General features: G+C 35.9%; 1 protein-coding gene across 1 annotated transcript in view; it reads right to left on the reverse strand.

The window, feature by feature from the left end:
* Positions 1-23,650, reverse strand: part of LOC113234045 (ATP-binding cassette sub-family G member 4) — a 31,736-nt gene that overhangs the window by 2,370 nt on the left and 5,716 nt on the right. Inside the window, exons 3-6 of the mRNA XM_026469269.1 lie at positions 10,129-10,243; positions 5,104-5,493; positions 507-671; positions 28-284 (exon numbers count right to left, since the gene is read on the reverse strand). Coding sequence (XP_026325054.1) covers positions 28-284; positions 507-671; positions 5,104-5,493; positions 10,129-10,243 — 927 coding nt within the window. The remainder of the gene's footprint in view (positions 1-27; positions 285-506; positions 672-5,103; positions 5,494-10,128; positions 10,244-23,650) is intronic.

Here is a 23,650-nt window from a genome sequence, read left to right on the forward strand (position 1 = left end):
AATAATCATCAAAACAGTGGCACTCACTCGAACGTTGAATACAGATCCAATAGCTAATCCGAATCCTTCAGACACCAGTGACACAATATTCGCTATCAAACAAAATACTGTGAATCTGTCCAGTTGGAAAGGCACTCCGACCATGAAGTACACAATCGTACAGAAGAGAATATTCAAAAAAACTTGTACTGGAATCTTTGAGACCGTCAACGCTGCGTAGTAAGGCGTTAAGCTGTACCAGCGATTGAAATGCTCTTTCTTCACTAGTTTTACTTCTTGGGGATCTGAAATGATATACATTGTACTATTCAGTCCAAAAGAATAATAATAATATAATAATATTACCTTTATTTATTTCCACAATACAAACAAATTACTGTTAAAATCATGTTAATAAATATTTAGTAGTAAGTATAGTATTTTTTGAGTCGTAACTAGAGATGGGCAGTGCATGCAAGAAATTATACTGTAGGCATTACAATACGGAATCCTTGAAAAACACTTACAAATTAGCACTGGAACCATTATCTGCGTATACGCGAAGAAGATGACCAACCCAACGCACATCTTCAAATGGTTGAACATCTGTGTGCCGTCATTGGCCATGTTGAAGAAACAAAGACCGATCAGTATGCCACACATAATGTGGTGGACCAACTGAATGTAGAGACCTGGAATATGAAAAATAATGTTATTTAAAATCATTACCGTCAATTGCAATACCTAAACACCTTTACTTTTTATGTGAGTAACATTTGTTGCGGCCTTTGTTTATTATTTTTTAAGTATATTTCGTCACTTCGATGTTGCCTTTTGTTTTGCTTACACACCTTGCTTTTTGTCTGTTTTTGTTCTTGTATGCCATAAACAATATTTGTATTGTATTGACTGTATATTATTAAGAACAACTTGACACAAATCAATTACCCAAAAATCGTTTCTTGATAGTTACATTCGAATATCGAAAACGGTATCTTTAGCACAACACACAGAATAACACATCTGTTAAGAGTACTATCTCAGCTCGAATTTAATTTTATTTCCATACTAATACGGTTCATTTTGCTTGGGTTGAAGCGGTAGGAATACTGGAACACTATCTTCTATTTAGTTCAGTTGATATAAAAACATCATTGATATAAGTAAAGTACCTTTGAATACAGCGGTTTCTTTGTAAAATATCGAGGTAAGTTTGTGTTTTTTTTCTATAGTGAAAGTTTTTAGGAATCGTATTTTCACACCGTATACTAATCAGTGTATATCCTCAATTATACTATATATTTTTTCCAAAGAGATTGATTCAACACTTCCACTGTTATGCGAAATCAACCGAAGCCATTTGAGGTTGTATAGAATTCTTAAGTTTAACCGAAGCGGTTGATTTCGCATAACAGTGGAAGTGTTGAATCAATCACTTTCGAAAAAATATATATTGCTTAAGAGCAATCAAAGTAAAAACCTTTGACAATCCAGTTGAGGAAATTCCTGTTTGTCTAAAAAGAGAGGTAAGTAAATGAACTTATTTCGAAATAATATAAAATTCCAAATTAGTTCGGTCACTGAATATTTAAACTAAGGCAAATTGGAAACAACACAAATACATAATTATACTTCCGAAACCATAATACATCGAAGATAGGAATAATGAAGTAATTTAACTTACGTTACTAAAGACTCGATACGAATAATTAATTTTCAGTTTTAATTGTAAATAGGTAAAGACAGCATGACTTTATATTCTATTGCTAAATAGAACAAAGGCAAAGGTTAGGAATAAATGTATTTCTAGTCGTTTCCATAGGCATTGTTGTGTACAAATTTTGGGTACAACATGGGATCTCACTATAAATAATCGGTGCTGTCTCGTCACACACATTATATACAACATACTTTTATATATTTGTAATTGGTTTATATTTTATCTTTAAAAATGTACAAGGTTTCTTGAAATATCATTTTAATTCGATATGATTCACAAAATGACCAAAAGAAACGCTATAATAGCGTTTAACGTTAACGTACTAAGTCCGATTCGTATCAGGGGGATACTCTCGATCCCCGTCCGAAACAATTACTGTCAAATAAGTAATATTCGACAAAAATTAAAAGACCAGTGTCAAGTATGAAGCTTCATTAGCATCACTCGTCTTTTCATTTGGTCAAGTATTGCTTATTTGGCAGTAATTGTTTCGGACGGATGTCGGACGGAGATCGAGAGTACACCTCCAGTTCCAAATCCGAGAAATGACAGCCCGAAATATCACAGGGATCATTCTATCTCTAGATGTCCTAGCCATATTCGTATTATTTTCTCAGATTCGAATCTGACAGTGCACAAGCGACATTCCGAAGTGGGTCCGAGTTTTATTTATTTATTTATCCGTTTTGTCTGTAACATTATTTAAGATTTGCAAACCTCGTGTGAGCGTGGCCTTCCGGCTCAGATTAGTCCGACCGCGCGCCACGCATAAAAAAAACATGGGTTAAAAATTGACCCTCTTACTCCCGGTTCTTATATGCCCGGTTCCTATATTCAGAAAACGATCCGTTTTGCTTACCATCGGTACGAACGGTTAGGATAACCGAAGACAATGAGTTGATTATAGGAACCGGGAGATAATCAACTCATTGTCTTCGGTTATCCTAACCGTTCGTAATGACCCTAACAATAACCATTCGTCAACATGTGTTTCACATTGTTTTTGACCCGACTACCTGCGACAGATGGTCGTCGGTTATCTGCTTACGAATGGACCTCACAGATTCTCTCTACGTTTCGTTATTCCAAAAACCATATTTTAGCCGATATTTATTAAAAAAGAATATAACTATAATATTATTCTACATACAAAAAATACTCAAACAAACAGTTGAAAAAGTGGTGTATACTCAATTTTACGTATTGATTATGATCTAGAAGAGGTTTGACATGACACCGGTGAGGAAACAAAACGCAGTCGCGTCACTACGTTTGTCAAACAGCGATTTGCTTGGCGGAAAGAATTTAAAAACAACATCGAACTAAAGAGCAGTGTTAAACATATTCAAAAAACTGTTGCACTGATGTTTTATCCAGTCGAAACCTTACTTGGAATTCATAAAAATCTAAAGTGTTAAAATGGTCCACTCTCACTTTATAACTCCTACGATTACTTTCTTCGTCTGAATCCGAAGTACTCCAGTCGGATAAGCCTTCTAGGTCACTTAAACTGTCTGAACTAGACATTGCAATTAATTAATAAACAAAATTTGGAGAATACTACCACGCAACCGACGCAATTTGGGCGGTAACAAAATGTTTAACGACAAGTAGCTTTGACAGTTCGTTGACGTTTCAAAAATAATATAGAAACACACTATGAACTGTCATCCCCATACTTTATCTTAACTATTCGTTGTTTGTGGTCCTCCCATCCGTAGGTAGCGAGTCACTGGTAACATAGCTTACGAAACGTTTTTTATAGAAACGGTTTTGACTTACGCCTGGTTAAGAAGAGTACCGATGGTAAGCAAAACGGATCGTTTTCTGAATATAGGAACCGGGCATAAGTAGTTTAAAAATAATTTGAGATAATGCGAAGTCTCGACGTACTTCTAATCTATTAACGCACACACACACACACACACTCAACATAGCCCCGCACTAGGGAAACCCTGTGTCGCGGGTGCCACTGACACACACATAAGACAACCACAAGTTACACCCAAACTCACGAGTGAAATAACTGTAGGCCATACAAATATTTTTCCCGGCCCGGGAATCGAACCTGGGACCTCTGCGTGGCAATCCGGCATGGTAACCGTTCGGCCACGGAAGCAGTTAATACTACTATTATAACCAACCATGGCGAGTACAAACAAACTTGGACAGATGAGTGGATAAAAGGGGTAAAAACCATATATTCTTGCACGTACACGTCGTGTAAATTTATTTTGAATGCGCTCTAACATAATTTTGTACTTTGCTTCATGAGGCGAGCAGATAACTGCATTGCATTCCAGGCATGTTATGGATTTATATAGTCTCTAATTCGGAACTACAACGAATCGGATGTAGTGCGTGAACGCGCTAGGTAAAAAGAATTCATATGCAACTATGCAACATTGTAAAACTATAGATTTTTTTTACAAATTTTATATCAGTACTTAGTTGCAACGCCAATCAGAATTTTAAATCGCAAGAATCTGAGGGGTACTGCCGCTGTACCCGTCACCCAGAGCCTCGGCAAGTCCCACCAAGTGGTGAAATTACAGTGTACCTGTAATTTGACCACCACCTTTACGGAGTCATAACACTTATCGATACGGAATCTCATTAAGCCGGTCAGAAAAAGCTTTATGTCCATGTAATAAGAACGGAAAAGACGTCGTACATTTCGCATCGGCGGTCTGAGCGGTAGCGGAACGTGATACGTCGTTACATAAACATTTTTCTGACTGGCTTAATGCGATTCCATGTCGATAACTGTGGTGACTCCCTTACCCTTTCAAACCGGAATGAAAAAGTTAACCAAAAGTTTTTCGAATTTATTGTCTAAACAACGTAATTTGAATAGATTTTATAATTACATATTTTGTTTTATGAGCAGTTAAAATTCTCTGAATGTAAATAACATTAAAGAAAGAGATGATATTATATAGTTCATATAGCGTTATTTCTTTCCTATTTTTGGTAAGGAATAGACAATATTCGGAAATAACTTGTTCTTTCAATAACTTTAGCAATAATATAATACTTGGTTGAAAGGTTTGTCATGGTACGAATATGAGTAATATTATAATAAGCTTACTTTAAGCTTACATTGAAATAGATTGTTTTTGGGAAAGTTATGGTAAGCCCCGTGTACTTTTGTTCTCCGTCAGACGTCCGTCCGCAATAATTACTGTGAAATAAGTAACACTCGACCCAACTATAAGACGAATGATGCGAATGAAGCTTCATACTTGACATTGTCTTTTCAATTTGGTCAAGTATTAATTATTTAACAGTAATTGTTTCGGACGAATGTCGGATGGGGAATGAGTGTATTAGAATCAGTTGTTTTGGAAATGTGGCCTTATAAATTGAAAGGTTCCAAACAGGAGATAAATATATTTACTCACCTTGACGGTTTCTGCTGATTTGTAACAGCATTCTGCACAATAGTATTCTAAACTGTTCGCAGTACGTAGTTGGGTATCCACAACACTCAGAAGACTTATATACTTTCATCCAGGCCATAGAAGAGTTTATTGTTTGAGATTCTTGACTCGACAAGGAACTGGAATCACTAATTTCATTATATTCCGGTACTTTGTATGTGCATTTTTCATTGGACAGCATTATTTCTGTTTCTGGAGCGTCGTCTTCGATTTGATAGCAGATTTTTAGCTCCATACTGTTCATTGGTTCGTTGGGCGTGTTTTCTAGTTTTGCCGATTTGTATAATTTCCCATTGAGCATTTCTTGGCATAGAAGATTTATGGTGTCTTGGTTCTCGGTCAGTTCGATTACTGGAATGAGAAGAAACGTTTTTTGATTATCATCAGAATGTAGCTGTGCATAAGCTTTACGTATTGGAAATGTAACTATGTTTAGGATCTTTTGTTATGATACCTAGCGACGGGACTAAAAAATCGTGCGTCTGGTGGAAAGTGTCACGCCTGTCCATAACAGTTGCAGTGCCATTCAGAGCTTTGCATCGCAAAGATCTGATGGGCACTGCCACTGCGCCTGTCACCCTGAGACATAAGTTGACAAGTTCCCTGTGCCTACAATTTCACCAACACCATTCAAAACCGGAACGTAATAATGTTCATATTACTGCTTGGCGGCAGAAATAGGTAAGGTGGCTGTACTTCCCTAGACGAACTCTTTCACAAGGAGCTCTACTGCTGCTTAGATCGCGTGTATTTGTTTTTTCAAACTGACCAACGTTCTGATGAAAAATCCCAAACAGACATACGACTGCAGTACTAATTAATATGTTCTAATTTATTCTAATTTCCATTATTAATTAATTATAAATTTAACTTAATAAATATTCATATTGTTACAATAAAATAATCTGTAAAACAATGTAGCGTAAATTGGAAATAAGTAAAATTAAAAATAAGGTATTTAATTAATAACTTTTGTAACTACAGTGAAAAAATAGGGTGGTTTGCATTAATATTAGACATAACTGGTTGATGACTGTACCACCTCAGTCATCCGTGACCATGGGACCTGTAAAGGGCCCGAAACGTTGGTTTGTTTGAAAAAACATATGTACACGATTTATTGTATTTCATCGTCATGGGATCCAGTTATCAGCAAATGTAAACGACATCAAGTCGCCGGATGTCGTGAGTGTTGTGAGTCGGTCTAGTGAGAACCGTAGTGCACAAATAAATAATAAAGATCAAGTTCGGGTAGTTAGAAAAACTGACGGGTGTCAGCATCTTCTAGCCGTCTTCTAGACGGATGCCTCTTCAGTTCAGTCCCTTCGAGACCATGGACGTTGCAATATGTCCGAAACGTCGAGGTAAATAAAATATGTTTTATACGTGATTAAGTCCCGAATTAAAAATCAAATAAGCAAAGCTCATGTTAAACTATAGCAAAGCTCATGTTAAACTAGTCGATTTGAACTGAAACAAATGACGACACCCGTCAATTGTTTCGAATTCGGGCTGTCACCGTAATGATTTAGCAGAATAGATTTTAAACAAATTAAATGTCATTTCGTCTCTATTTCTGGTTATATACTCGATGCGATACGATTTCTGTATGTGCTTGCTGCAGATCTTTGTTTTTGATTGTAACGCACCTTGTAGGGGAAAGTGAACAGCTAATCGATAACAATAGCGTGTTGACGTCTAAACTTTATTTATTCGAAACAATCGCATTTAATCCTACAATCATTATCGTATACGATGACCCAGGGATGGTAATTATTCGTCTATGTTGTAAGTTATGCATGTTAACAGTTTTTCTATCTTTTAACGTTTGAGCAGCCCACGTAAATATTTAAAGTTAAAACTGGTGTGAGATTAACATGTATACTGCAAATTATATCTATTTGTAGCTTTATTTTTTATTGTAATCTAAAAATAACCGTAATTACCATCAATTTCGAGTATAATGCTGACGTACCCAGCTATAAACGTTTCCTTTGTATTTGGAAGCTCAAGCTTAATTATAATGGGATCTCTATTATATAAATAACTACTTAGATTATGCTTGTACCTACGTCAATCAAAATCACGCAAAACGCTCGTTAAAGAAGCCAAACAAATATATTGAAGTAAGAGACAACTGTTGTGGAGTTTCATGTCGCAGTACGATTTTACGGGACGCATCTAGTAGGTTTCTCTGAAGGACAAGATACGAAATGAATTTATCCGATGAGAGCCAGGGCCGCCTACCTAAAGTGGCAGTGGGCTGGCCATATCTATCGAAGGACGGATAATTGATGAGGAAGCGAGTTCTTGAGTGAAGACCACCACGACTCGGCAAATGTGGTGTAGGCTGGCCAGATGGATTGACCTGCGAAAGGCTGCTGGCAGCAGATGATGCGAAAAGCAAGACCAGAGAAATGGGACAAATTGGGAGAGTCCTATATCCAGCAACGGACTGCGATATGCTGATGACGATGATGACCTAGTAGGTATCTATGTTATAAATACATAAGTTATAAAATATTATGTCCCAATCGTGTTTGATTTCGCGGCTCAAGGGTTTATTTTTTAAGTCGCAAAAAGAAGGAAGCAATACCTCGAGCGTAAATAGCATTAAAGTAGTATTAGTTTAATATTAACATTAGTACAAATAGTAGCAATGTGTATTGGTATTAGTATTATAGTGATTTGCTCTATAATATACCTAGTTGGTTATACATATATGTGTAGTAGATGCTCTATTTGTTAATGTATCACTAATATAAATTCGTGTGTTGTGAATTTTATTACTTTTAATTTTAGATTTTGTTTTTGTGCGCGTGTTTTATATATCTACATGTCTTATGACAAGCTGAAAATCAGTGCTGTGTATACGCGTATGCTTTACACTGACTTCACTCTCACTTCACACTTCACTCTCGCTTTGAAAAGGCACTACGTGTATAGCGTTCGGGGAACAAGTCTGCAGGCATGGAATTCCATTCCATAGCTGTTCGGCATATATATGTGGAAGCGAAACGCTTCGAGCGGATCCTTGGCATATCCACAACTTAAGGAGTCTTCGTTTAGTCCTGCGATGATGGACAGGGGAAGGTAGAATTAAATCGTGTAATTCCCTTGCACACTCTCCGTGATTATATCCTGCTCACGTTTTTTCCAAGGCTCTGCAGGTACACCTCTACTAATTCCGATGTTTTGTGTTTATTTTTGTGGTAAATAAATGGAATTGGAATGTATCGCATGTCGTGTATAACGCAGAGGTAGTGCTCACCTATTTACATAAAAGCGAGTAAATAGAGTCGCAAAATGCTTACGAAGTTATGTCCGATGTTTTGTGTTTATTTTTGTGGTAAATAAATGGAATTGGAATATATAATATGCCACGTATTACGCAGCGGTAGTGCTTACCTATTTACATAGAAACGAGTAAATAGAACCGATGTTATGGACCAAAATGCTTACGAAGTTATGTATGTAATACGCATGATTTCTGTGTTTACAAGCATTGTGACAAATGTCAACATTTTTAATGATTACCAAATCATGTTAGCTTAAAAAGACAAACAGGTAAGTGCCTGCATTTTTTTGCGTTAATTACTGGCCGTATTAATTCTATTTCTCGAATACTTATTTAAAGTTTTACTGTTGCCTCACTTACGAAATGGACTTCATAACGAAATCAATTCGTACCCTTGCTTAATACAGCCACATGTGATCATATGTCAAAAGTGAGTTTCGGCCATTCTCACATTCGGACTACCCTAATTAACGTAGCTATTTTGGTGTTCTCAGCCTAATTACCGTAGCCATTGTTTTTCTCGCCGAATTTACCCAATAACGTTGAAATATGAACAACTTTAAGCTTAACTATCAATATGTCTAAATGACATTAGAATAGACAAAGTAGTTTTCATGTTATTAGTTTAGAAACAAAGACACAAATATTTTAAGGAAAAGGTAATTAGATCTAATTACCGTAGCCGCGGATACGGTAATTAGAAAGTTCCAAACATTTTTTAAAAAAACCGACAATTTCCGACACAGTTGAATTTGAAATTGAATTATTTGTATATTTTGCTACATTTGGTTTATTTCTATTGATATAAGCATCATTCAAGATTTTTTAAATAAATTTAAAGTAGGTTTTTTTTATATTTGGTTAGCGGTAGTGATTAAAAATTACTCCAATTCTTTCTTATGATTAATCACAAATGTTACAAAAAAATTTGATTTATTCTACCGATAACAAAACTTAAAAAAATATATTTTATATCGGTGTAATTCATTACAAAAACTGGACAAAATTAAAATCAAAGTTATATGTTGTTAGTTGTTCTTTATAATTTTTGTTTTTATGTTTTCATTAAAATTGTTTGAACTTTTTAATTACCGTATCCATGGCTCCGGTAACAAGATCTTATTACCGTTTTCATACAATATTTGTGTCTTAGTAACTCGAAAATGACTTTGTTTATTCCCATGCCATTTAGGCATATTGATAGTTTAGTTTAAAGCTATTCATATTTCAGTGTTATTGGATATAATAAGCGAGGAAAAACAACGGCTACGGTAATTAGGCTGAGAACACCGAATGTGAGAATGGCCGTTTTATAAAATAAAATAAATAAAAATAACGACGATTTACATGAAACAAATTATGTACAGATGATATTTTGTAAGTCCCCTATTTAAACATAAACGTTATCGATTAATTTAGTTGGAAAAATCTTTGAACCTATCTCACGAAAACTTGTAATTTCGCTGACGTGGCTTTATTACACCAAGACAGGATTCAAACTGGTAATTTATCAAGATAATTATCTTGATAAATGTACCTTAATAATTATTTATATAAAATTAATTGGAACAACACAACGCTACCGCTAATAATGTCGTGCCGTGTATTTGTATCAGGGGAGTAACCACTCCCGTTCTCCGTCGGACATCCTTTGAAATATCAAATAAGTAATACTAAAAAGTACTCACTAAAATCAGCTGGGTTGTGATGTCTAGGGCAGGGCATTCCGATGCTCTGCAAGAAAGGTACCATGGCTGCCGTATCGCCTTGGAAGATACAGCGTCCATCTGCTATAACGTATACCTGGAATTATGAAAAATATATTATTTAAAAACTGAAGAAAACAAAATAACAATCGCTCTTTAAAAAGTTACAATTAAATGCCTTCGCTTAGGTATACAAGTTTTTAGTGTCTCCATAGTTTTGTTTACACTTCAAAGTTTTTGGCACGTGCAGACATTTATAGAAAGATTTGTAGCGATCTGTGGTTACGTAGAGTATACACCTAACCACAAAGAATGTACCTACACATTAGCAAAAAAAAAAACACCTACAGTTCCAAAAATTTTAAGGTGTTTTTTATGTGTAATACATGCATCGACACATTTAGGGGAACACAATCCCGAAAATTAAGAAATGTTTAATTTTTTCATAAGTTTGGCCGGTTATTTTATTTCTTTATTTTAGTTCTAATTTCAAAATAAAAAAATTGTCGATTGTCATTTTTTTCATACATTTGTTTTAATTTCCTACTAATATGGGCTTGTTGAGTAGTTCGAGGTTGATTTTTAGCTCTTGTCATTTTCGTAAACTTTGATCATACGCCAAAAGTGCTTTTATCACATAAAAATTATTCCAACAACATAAAACACATTTTATTACTCTAATATTTAAGTAGCAAACAGTAAGTAAGCAGTAGTTTAGTTGCAGAGCCCCTTGTGCAAGAGTACGTCCAGGGAAGTACTGCCACCTTACCTATTTCTGTCGTAATACTCTAGTGAAATTACAGGCACATGGGACTTGTCAAATTACGTCTCAAGGTGACGGGCACCGTGGCAATGCCCCTCAGATATTTGCCATTTAAAGCTCTGCGCGGCGCTACAACTGTTATGGACAGGCGAGCTTACCATCAGGCGCACGACTTGTTTGTCCCGTCACTTGGTATTATATAAGAAAAACATTATTAACCGACTAATTTCGTTCGTACAATCTTTAACCCTTTCGCCTTATTAAACTAACAAAGGCGCGATTAGTTGAGAAATGTGCTGCATTTCATCGGTACCCCTTAGTGTGTTACTCGCGTCTTTTTACCGATATTACTCAGAAGTAGCACGTGACAGGGTAGGTACCCACTTTTAGAGCGTTTGTGCACTTCGTTTGAATCCTAGAAATGACGGTCCGACATGTCACATTGATCCATTGACTTACAAATAAATGGACGACGGGTCTAATACAAAAACCACGAAATAAATGTCCCAAGTCAACCTATTTAAAAGTAGTGACATGTAAAGGAATATGAAAAAGCTAAAACGTTGAATTTAAATTGCAATGTCATCGCAGTACTGTCTAATTTTGCTTGCTTCGCTGTCAGAAGAAACAAACGAAGAGCGTCAGTCAGTCAATGACGCTCTGTATACGATTTTAACGCCCTATAAGTTCGGACACTTTTTAGCGCGGACCCGACGTCCATATAATTAATTGTAAGTCAATGCATTGATCATTTTATCTCTAGGTGACAAGGTTCTCTGAGTCGAATCGGACTTTATGCACAAGCGACATCCGAAGTGGGTCCGAGTTTTCTATCTTTGTATCCTAAATTTATTTAGGCTCACTCAATTCGATTTTATACTAAAAGGAAATCGACTTATTGAACAATCGAATGAGCAAAAGTTTATTTCGAGACGATCTCAGGATGACCTACCACCAATTACATAAGGGTAAACAACAGACGCAATAACCAATAACCGTGTTCTCTACTTATGGTTGTATCTAATGATAACCAATGAATGGAAGACACTGAATCCGAAAATACTAGTCTTGCTTATTTTTTTTTATAATACTACATAGGGACCGAAAGTACTACTATAGGGACGAACAAGTTGTGCGCCGGGTGGTAAGCTACTCGCCTATCCATAACAGTTGCAGTATCACCGTTCAGAGCTTTAAATCACATCATGTGATCACCATCTTCTGGCAGTGCCGGCGGTGCGCACTGTGTCACACAGTAAGTCACCATTTGTTCGCGCTCTGTATTGTTTTAATGCGCTTCTCGTATCTGCACCAGACTGCGATGTTTGAAGTTTTGTGAGAAGATGGATGTGCGACTATCATCTGTGATTTACTATTAATATTATCTAGTTATTGAATTCTCAGATGAACAAATCTCAGATCTGAGGGGCACTGCCACAATGCCCGAATCTTTGAGGCATAAGTTGACAAGTTAACCTACCCAGGCGAGAGACAGACATGACTACACAGTATGCTATCGTCAGTATGTCGTATGTTGTATGTAAAAAGTACTATTCATTGACCACACAGATGTTTTAAAATAACACAGAATTTGTTTCGGAAGTAAATACTAGGGCTAGAGGGAAACATACCATCCGACTCAAATTACATCGCACGCGTAAGCAAACAAAAATTCAACGTTTCCGCGCGCAAAAATGACGATTGCAATGTGTAAAGTTTCAAACGAGCGCAAAGACGTTTTTTAGTCGCGTATTTTCTGCTAATTTTGCCTTTATAAGTAAGATAATTAAGTATAAGTCTATGTTGAGATAGATTTTATACAGCCGGTACCTCTACTTTTTAGGAAGCTTGTTAAATTATCTATACGGAAAACTGCTCACTTTCGGTATTCGAACCGGAAACGTGAATTGCATCAACAAGGTGCCAGTGGCGACAGTCACTGAATATTGCATTAGTTAAGGTAGTTGGAAGTGCAGGAGAACATGTTAACTAGGTGGTAAACATTTTAATATTAATGTTCTTCTTGTAAGTCCGCCACACAGGTCCATAAAACGGAAAATGGTAAAGGGTTATGAATCCTCTTTGACTTGCAGGTTTCATCGCAATGTTTCCCTCACTGAAAGGCTCGTGGTAATCAAACTAAATTTCGCACATAAATTCCGAGAAACTCAGAAGTGCGAACCCGGATTCGTACGGTCTTTGGTTGAGAGGCGGTTAGTCAAACACATAGACATAATGGTCAAACCTCAAACCATTAAGGCTATCACGGCTTATTTAAATACGCGCAATGTTATAAATTTGTTATTGATACAAAGATTGAATAGAAAGAAAAATTCCTGCAATTAAAATGTGTATCATTTTAATTGAAGGAGGAGAAGAGGAAGAAGGCCTTCTACTCTCTTCCTCCATCCGACATTGTCCGAACCAATTACTGTGAAATAAGTAATACCCAACCAATTTAAAAGACGCACGATGCGAATGTAGCTTCATATTAACATTGTCTGTTTGTCATTTGGCCGAGTATTACTTATTTGACAGCAATTGTTTCGGACGAAGGTCTGTTGCCATTCCGGGGGCTCTTAACTAGCTAGGTAATGTTAAATTTTTATTGAATTGATATTCATTTATTTTTATGTGAAATTACTCCACTAAATAGATGACACTACGGCTATCAAGTCGTTGAAATACCAAATACAAAGATACGACGCAAGCACATAGAAAAATTCGTGAGGTCCGCTGGTTCGTTCCGTGGCTTGATTGGTATAGCGTCTGACACGGTATGCTAGAAGATGTCGGTTCGATTCCGACCGGATCGAAGGATTTTTTTCTGAGTGTGTCTTTGTATTAATAATTATAGCTAGGAAATTTTCAGGTTAGTTTTCTCTACCTAATTTCGGCGGCAATTTTTATTATTTAAGTATATCTCGTGATATATGAAATAATAAATTCCGGAGCCACCGCTCTTTACCAACTGAGGCACAAACCGAGTCAGCAGACGTTACGAATTTCGTTGTGTTTTTTACAGAGTTCAAACGGCTTTTTTCCGTCGTCAGCGAAAGCGTGGCAAAGCGCATTGTTACACTATGCCCTTTGTTAGCCCCTTACCCTGCCAATGTTTACTCGTGTATAACACCAAAACAAAGACTATTATAAGGAACGAACTTATAAAAAATTCTGAGAATAAAGTTCTAGAATCATTGACACTGGTTACTTTTATTTATTTTGTATCCAAAAAGCATATATTTTAGTAGCAGCGTAGAGCTCCTTGTGAAAGAGTTCTTCCAGGGAGGTACTGTAATATTACTTATTTATCCCACCAAGCAGTTATACGAGCATTACTGCGTTCCGGTTTTGAAAGGTTAAGGGTGCTGGTGAAATTACAAGCACAATGGGACTTGTCAATTAACTTATGTCTCAGGGTAACGAGCGCAGTAGCAGTGCCTCCCAAATCTTCGTGAGTGGCACTGTAGCTATTATAGACAGGTGTGTCGCTTGCCACGAGGGACACGACTAGTTCGTTCCATCAGTTCACGTCATAAAAAAAATTTTGGAAATGAAACTATTTTCGGATCTGACGCGTATATTTGTTTTTTCAACTGTCACGGTCTCGTTAACCATGAGATCTGTAAACAGCCCCAAATATTAGTTTATTTGAAAAACAAATATATTTTAACAAATACATTTAGATCCAAAACAATAGAGTCATTTCCTTTATGTAAGAATCGCGAAAACCTAAGAACTATGAAAAAATATGCAACATAAATCTATGTTATACATCCTAGTAAAAGCGAAACATGACATTGTTACATAGCATCTGATAGACAGCAAATAAACAAAAACGTACTTAATTTTTATTATTATTACATATATAGTGTAACTTAAACAACATAGTTGCAATTTATATTATTTCATTATATATTTTAATCACCATAACGTCATCGTCATGTTTTTTAATTTTGATTTTTTTTTATATAGTAAAACCGTACCGAAACTTATTACTTTCGTAGTAACTTATTAGTTTTGTTTTATGAAATATCAAGTGACGCGACGAACAAGGCGTGCGCCTGGTGGTAAACAACATGCCTGGACAAGTCCTATGTGCCTGTAATTTCACCAGCACTCTTACCCTTCAAAATCTGAACGCAGTAACGCTCACATTACTGCGTTCCGGTCCAAGCAGATTGATATTGGCATTTTTAACTCTAGTGTTAGTTAGCTAGTAATTTGTTTTTTGGCGAGTATGTATTTATTAAGGCTCATTAATTTAATGTGTGTCTATTGGTGAGGACCTATAATTGGCTCTCCATTATTAAAGTTTTTGTTCTGTAGATAGCCGTTGGTCGTCCAATAAATTAAAATAAAATAAAAAACCATAAAAAAAACTGCTTGGCGACAGAAATTGGTAAGATGGCAGTACTTCCCTGGACGAACTCTTTCACATGGAGCTCTACCTCTACTAAAACTAGTTTTCTATTGAAAATGATCGGGAGATTCTAATACTGTTTATACCGCCTTCAAACGTACTTCACATTCATATACTTACCACAATGGAACTTAAGTGATTGTACTTTACTACATAACCAATATTTTCCTTACCAATACAATTAGGTACTCGTAAAAAGTAAATAAAACTCCCATTGAAACCTAACTATTCAATAGATTGCAATAAAAACTTCAAGGACAGTGCAATTGCGACCACCAGCGCATTGTTTTAAATCATTGAAATACCGCATTATGCAAATATGGGAGACAATACAAGTTGGCGAAGGATTTTTAGCTCATTCGTTATAATATAGCTATAAGGGATAATATTTGTACACTTGCTGTATTGCTATAAGGCCACATCTTCAAAGCGTGTTGTCAGGGTCTGTACACGGGCGGCTTGTGGTTTAGGTGCTCCCAAAGGACGATAATTTCCCTACGCGCCCAATATAATAACGTGTTCAGGATGATGTTGAGACTACCCCGGTACTGCAGCGCCTCCGGGTTGTTTGTTTTGTCCTATACAAATTGCTTTCATGCCGTCTTGCGGAAAAAATAGCATCGTTGGTTAGAAGGCTCCGGGGGACTAAAACAGCAGCATCCTGAAGGTTGTGACAGAGGTCCACAGAGCGCCTGTACAGAGGCATCTCGGACGGACAATGAAATTAAAAATATATATGTATATATATACACTTCCGGACACATAATTCGAGCCACCACGCATTTTCAGTATTAAGTGACCTAAGCTAAAACAATGTTTGAATGATCAAAAACTATTATGCAATTTGGAAATTAGTATACTAAACGTCTTTTCCATCAACTCCTTGTTAGGAATTTAAATTTTCAAAACCGGGGAAAACTTTTTCTTCGATCATAACACTATTTTTGTATTCTAGCCCTTTACGACAAAAATACGAGGTGGCTCGAATTACGTGTCCGGGAGTACATATATATATATATATTTTAATTTCATTGTTCGAGATAGTTCTTCTTTTGACTATAATAACTAGAATTAGGCAAATGTTTTTAGGGCAACGTATTTTTGGTTTAGCACCATTGACTTACAAATTTTAGCACTGACATTTTGAGTAAAAGCTTGTGCCAAACTCGTTCTATACATACATATTTATTTATAGACGACGAATGGTTCCTCAGAACGTTCCACAGAACGTTCGCATTTTGAAATAAGTGTATTTAAGTGGTTTTTTCATAATACTATATTTTAATGATAATTTTCAATCAAATATTAACAGACTATTTTTAGGTCGAAATTAGAATAGAAATACTTTATCCCAAAAAGAAACGACAGAGCACACGTACCTTCATTTAACAATTACTACACATAATTATAACATGAAAAAAAAAACCAAATAAAAAAGGTAAAAAATCATAACAATTGTAGTAATAATAAATAATAATAATAACAATAAAAAAATTATGTTTTAGGCCATGAGGGAGGCGATAGTGTAAAATAAGTATAATAATAATAATAAAAATAATAACGCACACACCCATAGTCCGCACTAGGGAAACCCTGTATCGCGGGGGCCATGGACGCAACATAGACATCCGCAAATGAGACCCAAACTGACGTGAGAAATAAATTTAGACCGTGCAAATTAAAACTAAAAAAGGGAATTTGGACCCGTGGTGACCGTTCGGCTACAGAAGCAGTTACAGTTTTCAATCTAAATACACATACAAATAATACACAAACAAGAAGCAATAACTACAAGAATAATGATCAAGTGATAAGCCATAAAGTAGTTCGTGATAAGCATTACTGATCATCATATCACACCTCTTCAAAAATAATGTGGTGCTACGCAAAGGTTAATTACAGTCATAATCCGCATCCTTGGTGTTATAAGGTCACATGTGCAAAATGGCAACTTTTCAGCAGAGAAGTTTAAAGAATCTACAAACGAAATTAATCGATAACTTTCTTATTCTTAAATGGGAGAAATACAAATACTGACACATAAATAATTTGTTTCCCGTAGTTCGTATTACTTTTATGACTTTCATGAGATATAAGCTATTAAAGTATGATCACAAAATGGCTTTATTACACGAAGGATATGAATTTAGGAATTAAACGGTCGGTTATGTAACCTAAAATACAAGGAATTTTTTTGGAAGGCCGAAACCAACGAGGTAGTATAGAGCTACAGGTAATATAGAGCTCAGGGTACAATTAATCGCTTATTTCTAACCGGACTCTACAACAAACAGGTAGTACAATAATGAGAAATAATATATCATATAACAATCATCATCGCTAACAACTAATAATTAATGTGACTTACGCGTTAAATATCACATTATGTGTGCAATTTATCCAGTCTTGTTTCATAATAAATTGCAATTTAAGAGATCTACGATACCGATTATTGTATTGAATAACTATATATTACTCGATGCACGCTTTACCTTTTAACAGTGTTTTATTATAACTTAATAGCTTGTATATTTTATTTATTATTGTTTTTTTAATGACATCATGATAATGCGTTACTATATGTTTTGCATGTATTTGAAACATCTGTAATGAGTAGTTTTTGTGCAAGTCAAAGAATTACCGACAATTAAAAAAATTCGCATTACAAATATTTAACCTTGCTTGTAAGGTACAGAAATTGCATGTCATACTAATAGTGTTGTATAAATAACAAGACATGTGAGTAACTACAAAAATTTTTTTCGCACTCTTCTAAATCAAAACAATTTTACATATCATCGGGGATAGTGCAATTACGCGTAAGTAGCATTGGTTATGAGTCTCCGTTTCGGTAATTTAGTCGCCAAATTAAATCCGCGTAAATGTCGTGGCAACCAAATTAGCGTGATTTACGGAATCTATAGTTGTCAGTCCGTAGATAACATAAATTACTGCTTACTGTGCAAAAATGAAAGTCGTAGCCATTGAAATAACAAAGTAAAAACGTTAAATCCCTCTCCTGTGAAATTTGGTGTGGTGCAGATACGCGCTTTTTATCGATACTACATACTCGGATTTGCACTATCCCTGACGATTTCAACTCTATCCGATAAAGAACCCTGACCGTGATCTAATAATTAACTGGATCAGTAGAAATCGATTTCATTTCTGGCCGTTTTGTTAAACTAGTTGATTGCATGTTTTAAACCCACTCGTCATTCACTTACTGATACACTGTCATCGAATATTTTTACACTCAATTTGCAATATTCTACTCTGCCTTTTTCTCCTTGTAGTTTCATTTTAGTACTAGTTTGGCAGTGTACTCAGCTATTACACGTAAGAGTTGAACCGAACTTTTCAATGTAAACACGTTTCATGATAAAACGCTTCATTACTTAGTGTGAGCACGGTTGCAATACTTCAGCAGCTGACGTATGAAGTCCAATCCTAAAGGAACTATAGGGACAAAGTCGGGTTTGTAGCATCTGGACCCGGGGTCGGTTTAAAGTTGCAACGGAACCCGAATGAGCCCAAATGCAAGTAATTACATTTGAGTCGCATCCAGTCCCAGCTTCAGTTGCACCTCAAGAGATGACATTTAGAATTGTATCGTCTGAACTCGAATTCATTGTCCTACCGACAATGTTGGTACATTTTGTTGCATTAAGGTGTGATGAGTTTGTGTACTCGCATTTGGGCTCATTCGGGTTCCGTTGCAACTTTAAAACGGCCCTAGGTTCAGATGCTACTTTGTGGTCTGTGGATGCTACGAACTCAAAATATCGCAGTAATACCTTTCAAGGCGACGACAAAGGAACTTCTACGGACTACTAAGGAAAGAAAGTATTAGGTTGCTTGTACTATATGATTACGCCGACTTTCTCTACTCATCATTTCGAAACACTGCACTGCGCGGTGCATTCTTTTTTTTAATAATACCAAGTGACGAGACGAACAAGTCGTGCGCATCGTGGTAAGCGACACGCCTATCCATAACAGTTGCAGTGTCATTCAAAGCTTTAAATCACAAAGATCATAAAGTTGACAATGCACCCCCTCCCTTTAAAACTGGAACAGAGTAATGCTCGCATTACTGCTTAGCGGCAGAAATAGGTAAGGTGGATGTACTTCCCTGGTCGAAGTCTTTCACAAGGAGCTCTACTGTTACTAAAATGAAATATGATAACGGAATTTGAATTCGTTGAATAATAATATACATATAGAATGTAATATAAAATAACGTCACACTTTACTACCGCCACACAAGTTACTCATTACAATACTTTGCTAACAGTTATTGGTAAAAAACACGTACCGGTGCCTGTTTCTGATTTTAATCATTAACAATATTACTATTCTCAATTGGGATTTCAAAAAACGTAGTTTTCGTTTCAAACGTTTCAAAGTACGCAGTTTAGCGTAGTTAGCACGTTCATGCGTGTTGATTAATGCAATTAAAACAAACTCTTTTATGGTCTACCTATTCCTTCTACACGCAAAATAGGCGCTTTGTCGTCGAGTTGCGGATACCAGCCCGTTGCACCAAGTACCAAGTACCTATTCCTTCTATTATCATAATATTTAATTAATTTTTTATTGAATTGATATTCAATTATTTTTTGTGAAATTACTCCACTAGTTTGTTATAATTATTAGTACAAAAGTCGAACACTCAGAAAAAACACTCAGAAAAACAAAAAAGAATTTTTTTCTAAATTTTTAACTTAAACCAGAAACTTCGCAGCACAAAGATCAATTGAAACTGAAACTTCTAGAATTAAATTATACCAGTTTCATAATTTCGAGTTTAATTGATAGTTCTGAAACGCGTATAGCAGGTTTTGTTACAGTAATTACTGATTCAAGTGTAACTTTCAATAGTAATTATTACAGTGAATGAGTATTGCTTTGTATGTTCGTACAGTTTCCTTTACAGTGTAATAAACTGAGATTAAAAGTAACATGAACTACGTTATAATTATTAATACAAAGATCGAACACTCAGAAAAAACACTCAGAAAAATTTCCTTCGATCCGGTCGGATTCGAACCGACGTCTTCTTGCTAATAATTGAATATCAATTCAATAAAAAACTTTAATTAATACAGTGAATAGCGACATCTCTCGCCAGGACTGGTAGCTGTAAAGGTACTAACTGGGTGATAAATCTATCAAAGATTTCTCATAGATGGCGCTACGACTAAAAAGTCGTTGAAAAACCAAGTACAAAGACACGACGCAAGCACATAGAAAAATTCGTGAGGTCCGTTGGTTCGTTCCGTGGCTTAGTTGGTATAGCGTCTGGCACGGTATGCAAGAAGACGTCGGTTCGAATCCGACCGGATCGAAGGAATTTTTTCTGAGTGTTCGATCTCTGTATTAATAATTATAACAAACTAGTGGAGTAATTTCACAAAAAATAATTGAATATCAATTCAATAAAAAATTTTAATGAACTACGTTATTATCGCTAATTACAGTTTTCTAACCACGGTATGAGATATTCTCATTAAGCGCAAGACAATCTCATACCGTGGTAAGAAACCTGTAAGTAATTAGTGATAATCATTTAGAGAATTACCACGAAAGCCTTAAAATCTGTAATATATATTTTTTTATGATACCAAATGACTGATCAAACAAGTTGCACGTGGGCCTGGTGGTAAGCGACACGCCTGTTCATAACAGCTGCAGTGTTACTAAGAGCTTTAGACCGCAAATATCTGTAAGGCACTGCCACTGCGCCCGCCGCCCTGAGGCATAAGTTGATAAGTCACATTCAAAATCAGAATGTAGTAATGCTCATATTATTGCTTGGAGGCAGAAATAAATAAGGTGGCAGTATTTTCCTGGACGTATTCTTTCACAAGGAGCTCTACTGCTACTAAATACATAAACTACGTTTATTGTTGAATCTACAGGTTAATCTTTCAAAACAATACGGAAATTGCTTCAGTTCTACATTTAATCAGATATCAAAAAGGTTTCAGCACCAGCCAAATGAACGCAAACTGTATGATGGTAAGGTATAAGTTTATAAGTCGCTTAAAGGTTTCGTTGTCGTTCGCTGGAACTGCTCGCTCTGTCGCTGCTTTTAATTACAAATTAATATAATAGCATTATTGCGAAGGTAGATATTTTTTTATATATTTATTTATTGGATTTCGTGATGTTCTATATTGCCGTGATATTCATTAAAGTTTTTGCGAAAACACTCCACTAGTTTGTTATAATTATTGATACAAAGATGGAGCACAAAGAAAAGTTTTATATGACCGCATTCGAACCAGGACCGTGATTGAAAACTCCTCGATATTTTAATCGAATCGTTCGATTGGATGTTGTTCTCGAATTGAAGAGCGCTTTCGGAGCTATTCAGAACATTTTAGAGTTAAACGTTCGATTCTTATGGGACGTCAACAGCGTTTACGAAGTTAGTCGGTGAAATAGATTATAAGAAAAATGAAAATCCTTTTATCATTTTTAAGACCTTAAAGACCTAAAATATAGGAATGCTTATTTTAATGCAGGACTGAATGTCCTGCATTAAAATACATTAATAAAAATGAGCAAAATCCAGCCTTTATTTTAAATAATAAGAGATTTCCATGTTACATTCTTGGTTTGTAAACAATAGGACGTTCGGTAACTTTCTTTCGATAACTGTGTTCTGAATTACATCTATTTGCCAAGTTTTATTGAAATCAGGTACCGGGAAGTGCTCGAAACCGGATTCATCCTCTAGTTTGCCGCCCTTAGATGTGAAACATTTTCCTTGAAAATTAAAAGGGACAAATACTGAGGTACCCTCATTCCAACAAAAAAGAATCATCAGAATCTGTTCACAAATAGTTTTTTTTTATAATATCTAATGACTGGACGAACAAGTCGTGCGCCTGATATTAAGCTTCACGCCAGTCCATAACAATTACAGTGCCAGTTAGTGCTTTAAACTGCGAAGATCTGAGGGGCTCTGCCACTGTCAATATTACAACATATTTGTAATGTCAACATTACTGCTTGGCGGCAGAAATAGGTAAGGTGGCAGTACTGCCCTGGACGAACTCTTTCACAAGGACCTCTACTACTACTTAGTCATCGCGTAAGGTACATACAAAATACTCCTCCTTTTTTTGGAGCCGGTTAGAAACTCAAAAGTGAGAATGTTTAAAGTAAAAATTTAAAACTATCTACTTTTCTCTTGCGGTGACTTTATACCTTATCCACCTAGGTAAAAATAAAAATAGAGACAGGACCGACTTTTTTTACAGATCATGGCAGTCATTGACTTACAATTATATGGACGTCGGGTCCGCGCTAAAAAGTCGGACACTTGTAAGGCGCTAAAATCGTATACAGAGCGCCAAACTCCGCTTTAATCTTCATTTGTTCGACTGACAGCGCGATACTGCGGTGACATTACAATTTAAATTTCGAATAGGTTGACTCGGGACATTTTTTTCGTGGTTTTTGTATTAGACCCGTCGTCCATTTATTTGTAAGTCAATGATGGCAGTATATAATATTCTTTATAAAATGTCCCATGAGCCCTACATATAACGGCGACATATTTATCCATTTATTTTTACAACATTGTACTGAACTGTATGCTGTGTGTGTAAGTATAGGTATATATTATACTTTTGTTTACATAATACCTATATTTAATGACTTTGTTTGGGATTTCCACTGACTTTTTAAATTTTTATTAAAGGTAAATGCGCATTTGACCTTCGTCTCACCTGATGGAAAGTTATGTCAAGATCGACGATGGAGCATGCACATCTAAATAATGCCTAGTCACTCTCGCCTTCAAAAGTCCCAACTTGTAGAGTTCAGGGAATAAGTCTGCAGACAAAGAATTACACTCCATAGCCATTAGCCATATGAATGTGGAAGCGTAACGCTTCGTGCGTATCATTGAAACATCCACAATATACAGATGGAACCCCAGCCTAACCCAAATAATCTTTATTTCATAGATACGCAAATTACACTTGAAAACGTCATACATTATTAAACTCTACTGCGGATTCGTAAGGCAGATTCCCCTGACAAGAATGTGCAAGAAACATACATTTATCATTGCAATATTTAATTTAAACATTTTAGATCGAGACTGGGTTGTCTCGCAAGAGCTAAACGGGTCATTATCACGGATTTTTGTCATCCAAGTACGCAGAAGCTGTTTTTGTTTCAACCTATGTCTAGTCCACCGATGATGAAGGGGAAGACAATTAAAACGTGCAATTCCATTAAATATTACTTCGTTTATGACGGTATGCAGAATATTGATTGGCTTCATTCTGGTAACG

This window comes from Hyposmocoma kahamanoa, unplaced genomic scaffold (genome assembly GCF_003589595.1).
Source record: "Hyposmocoma kahamanoa isolate Upper Pololo Valley unplaced genomic scaffold, ASM358959v1 81, whole genome shotgun sequence".
NCBI lineage: Eukaryota > Metazoa > Arthropoda > Insecta > Lepidoptera > Cosmopterigidae > Hyposmocoma > Hyposmocoma kahamanoa.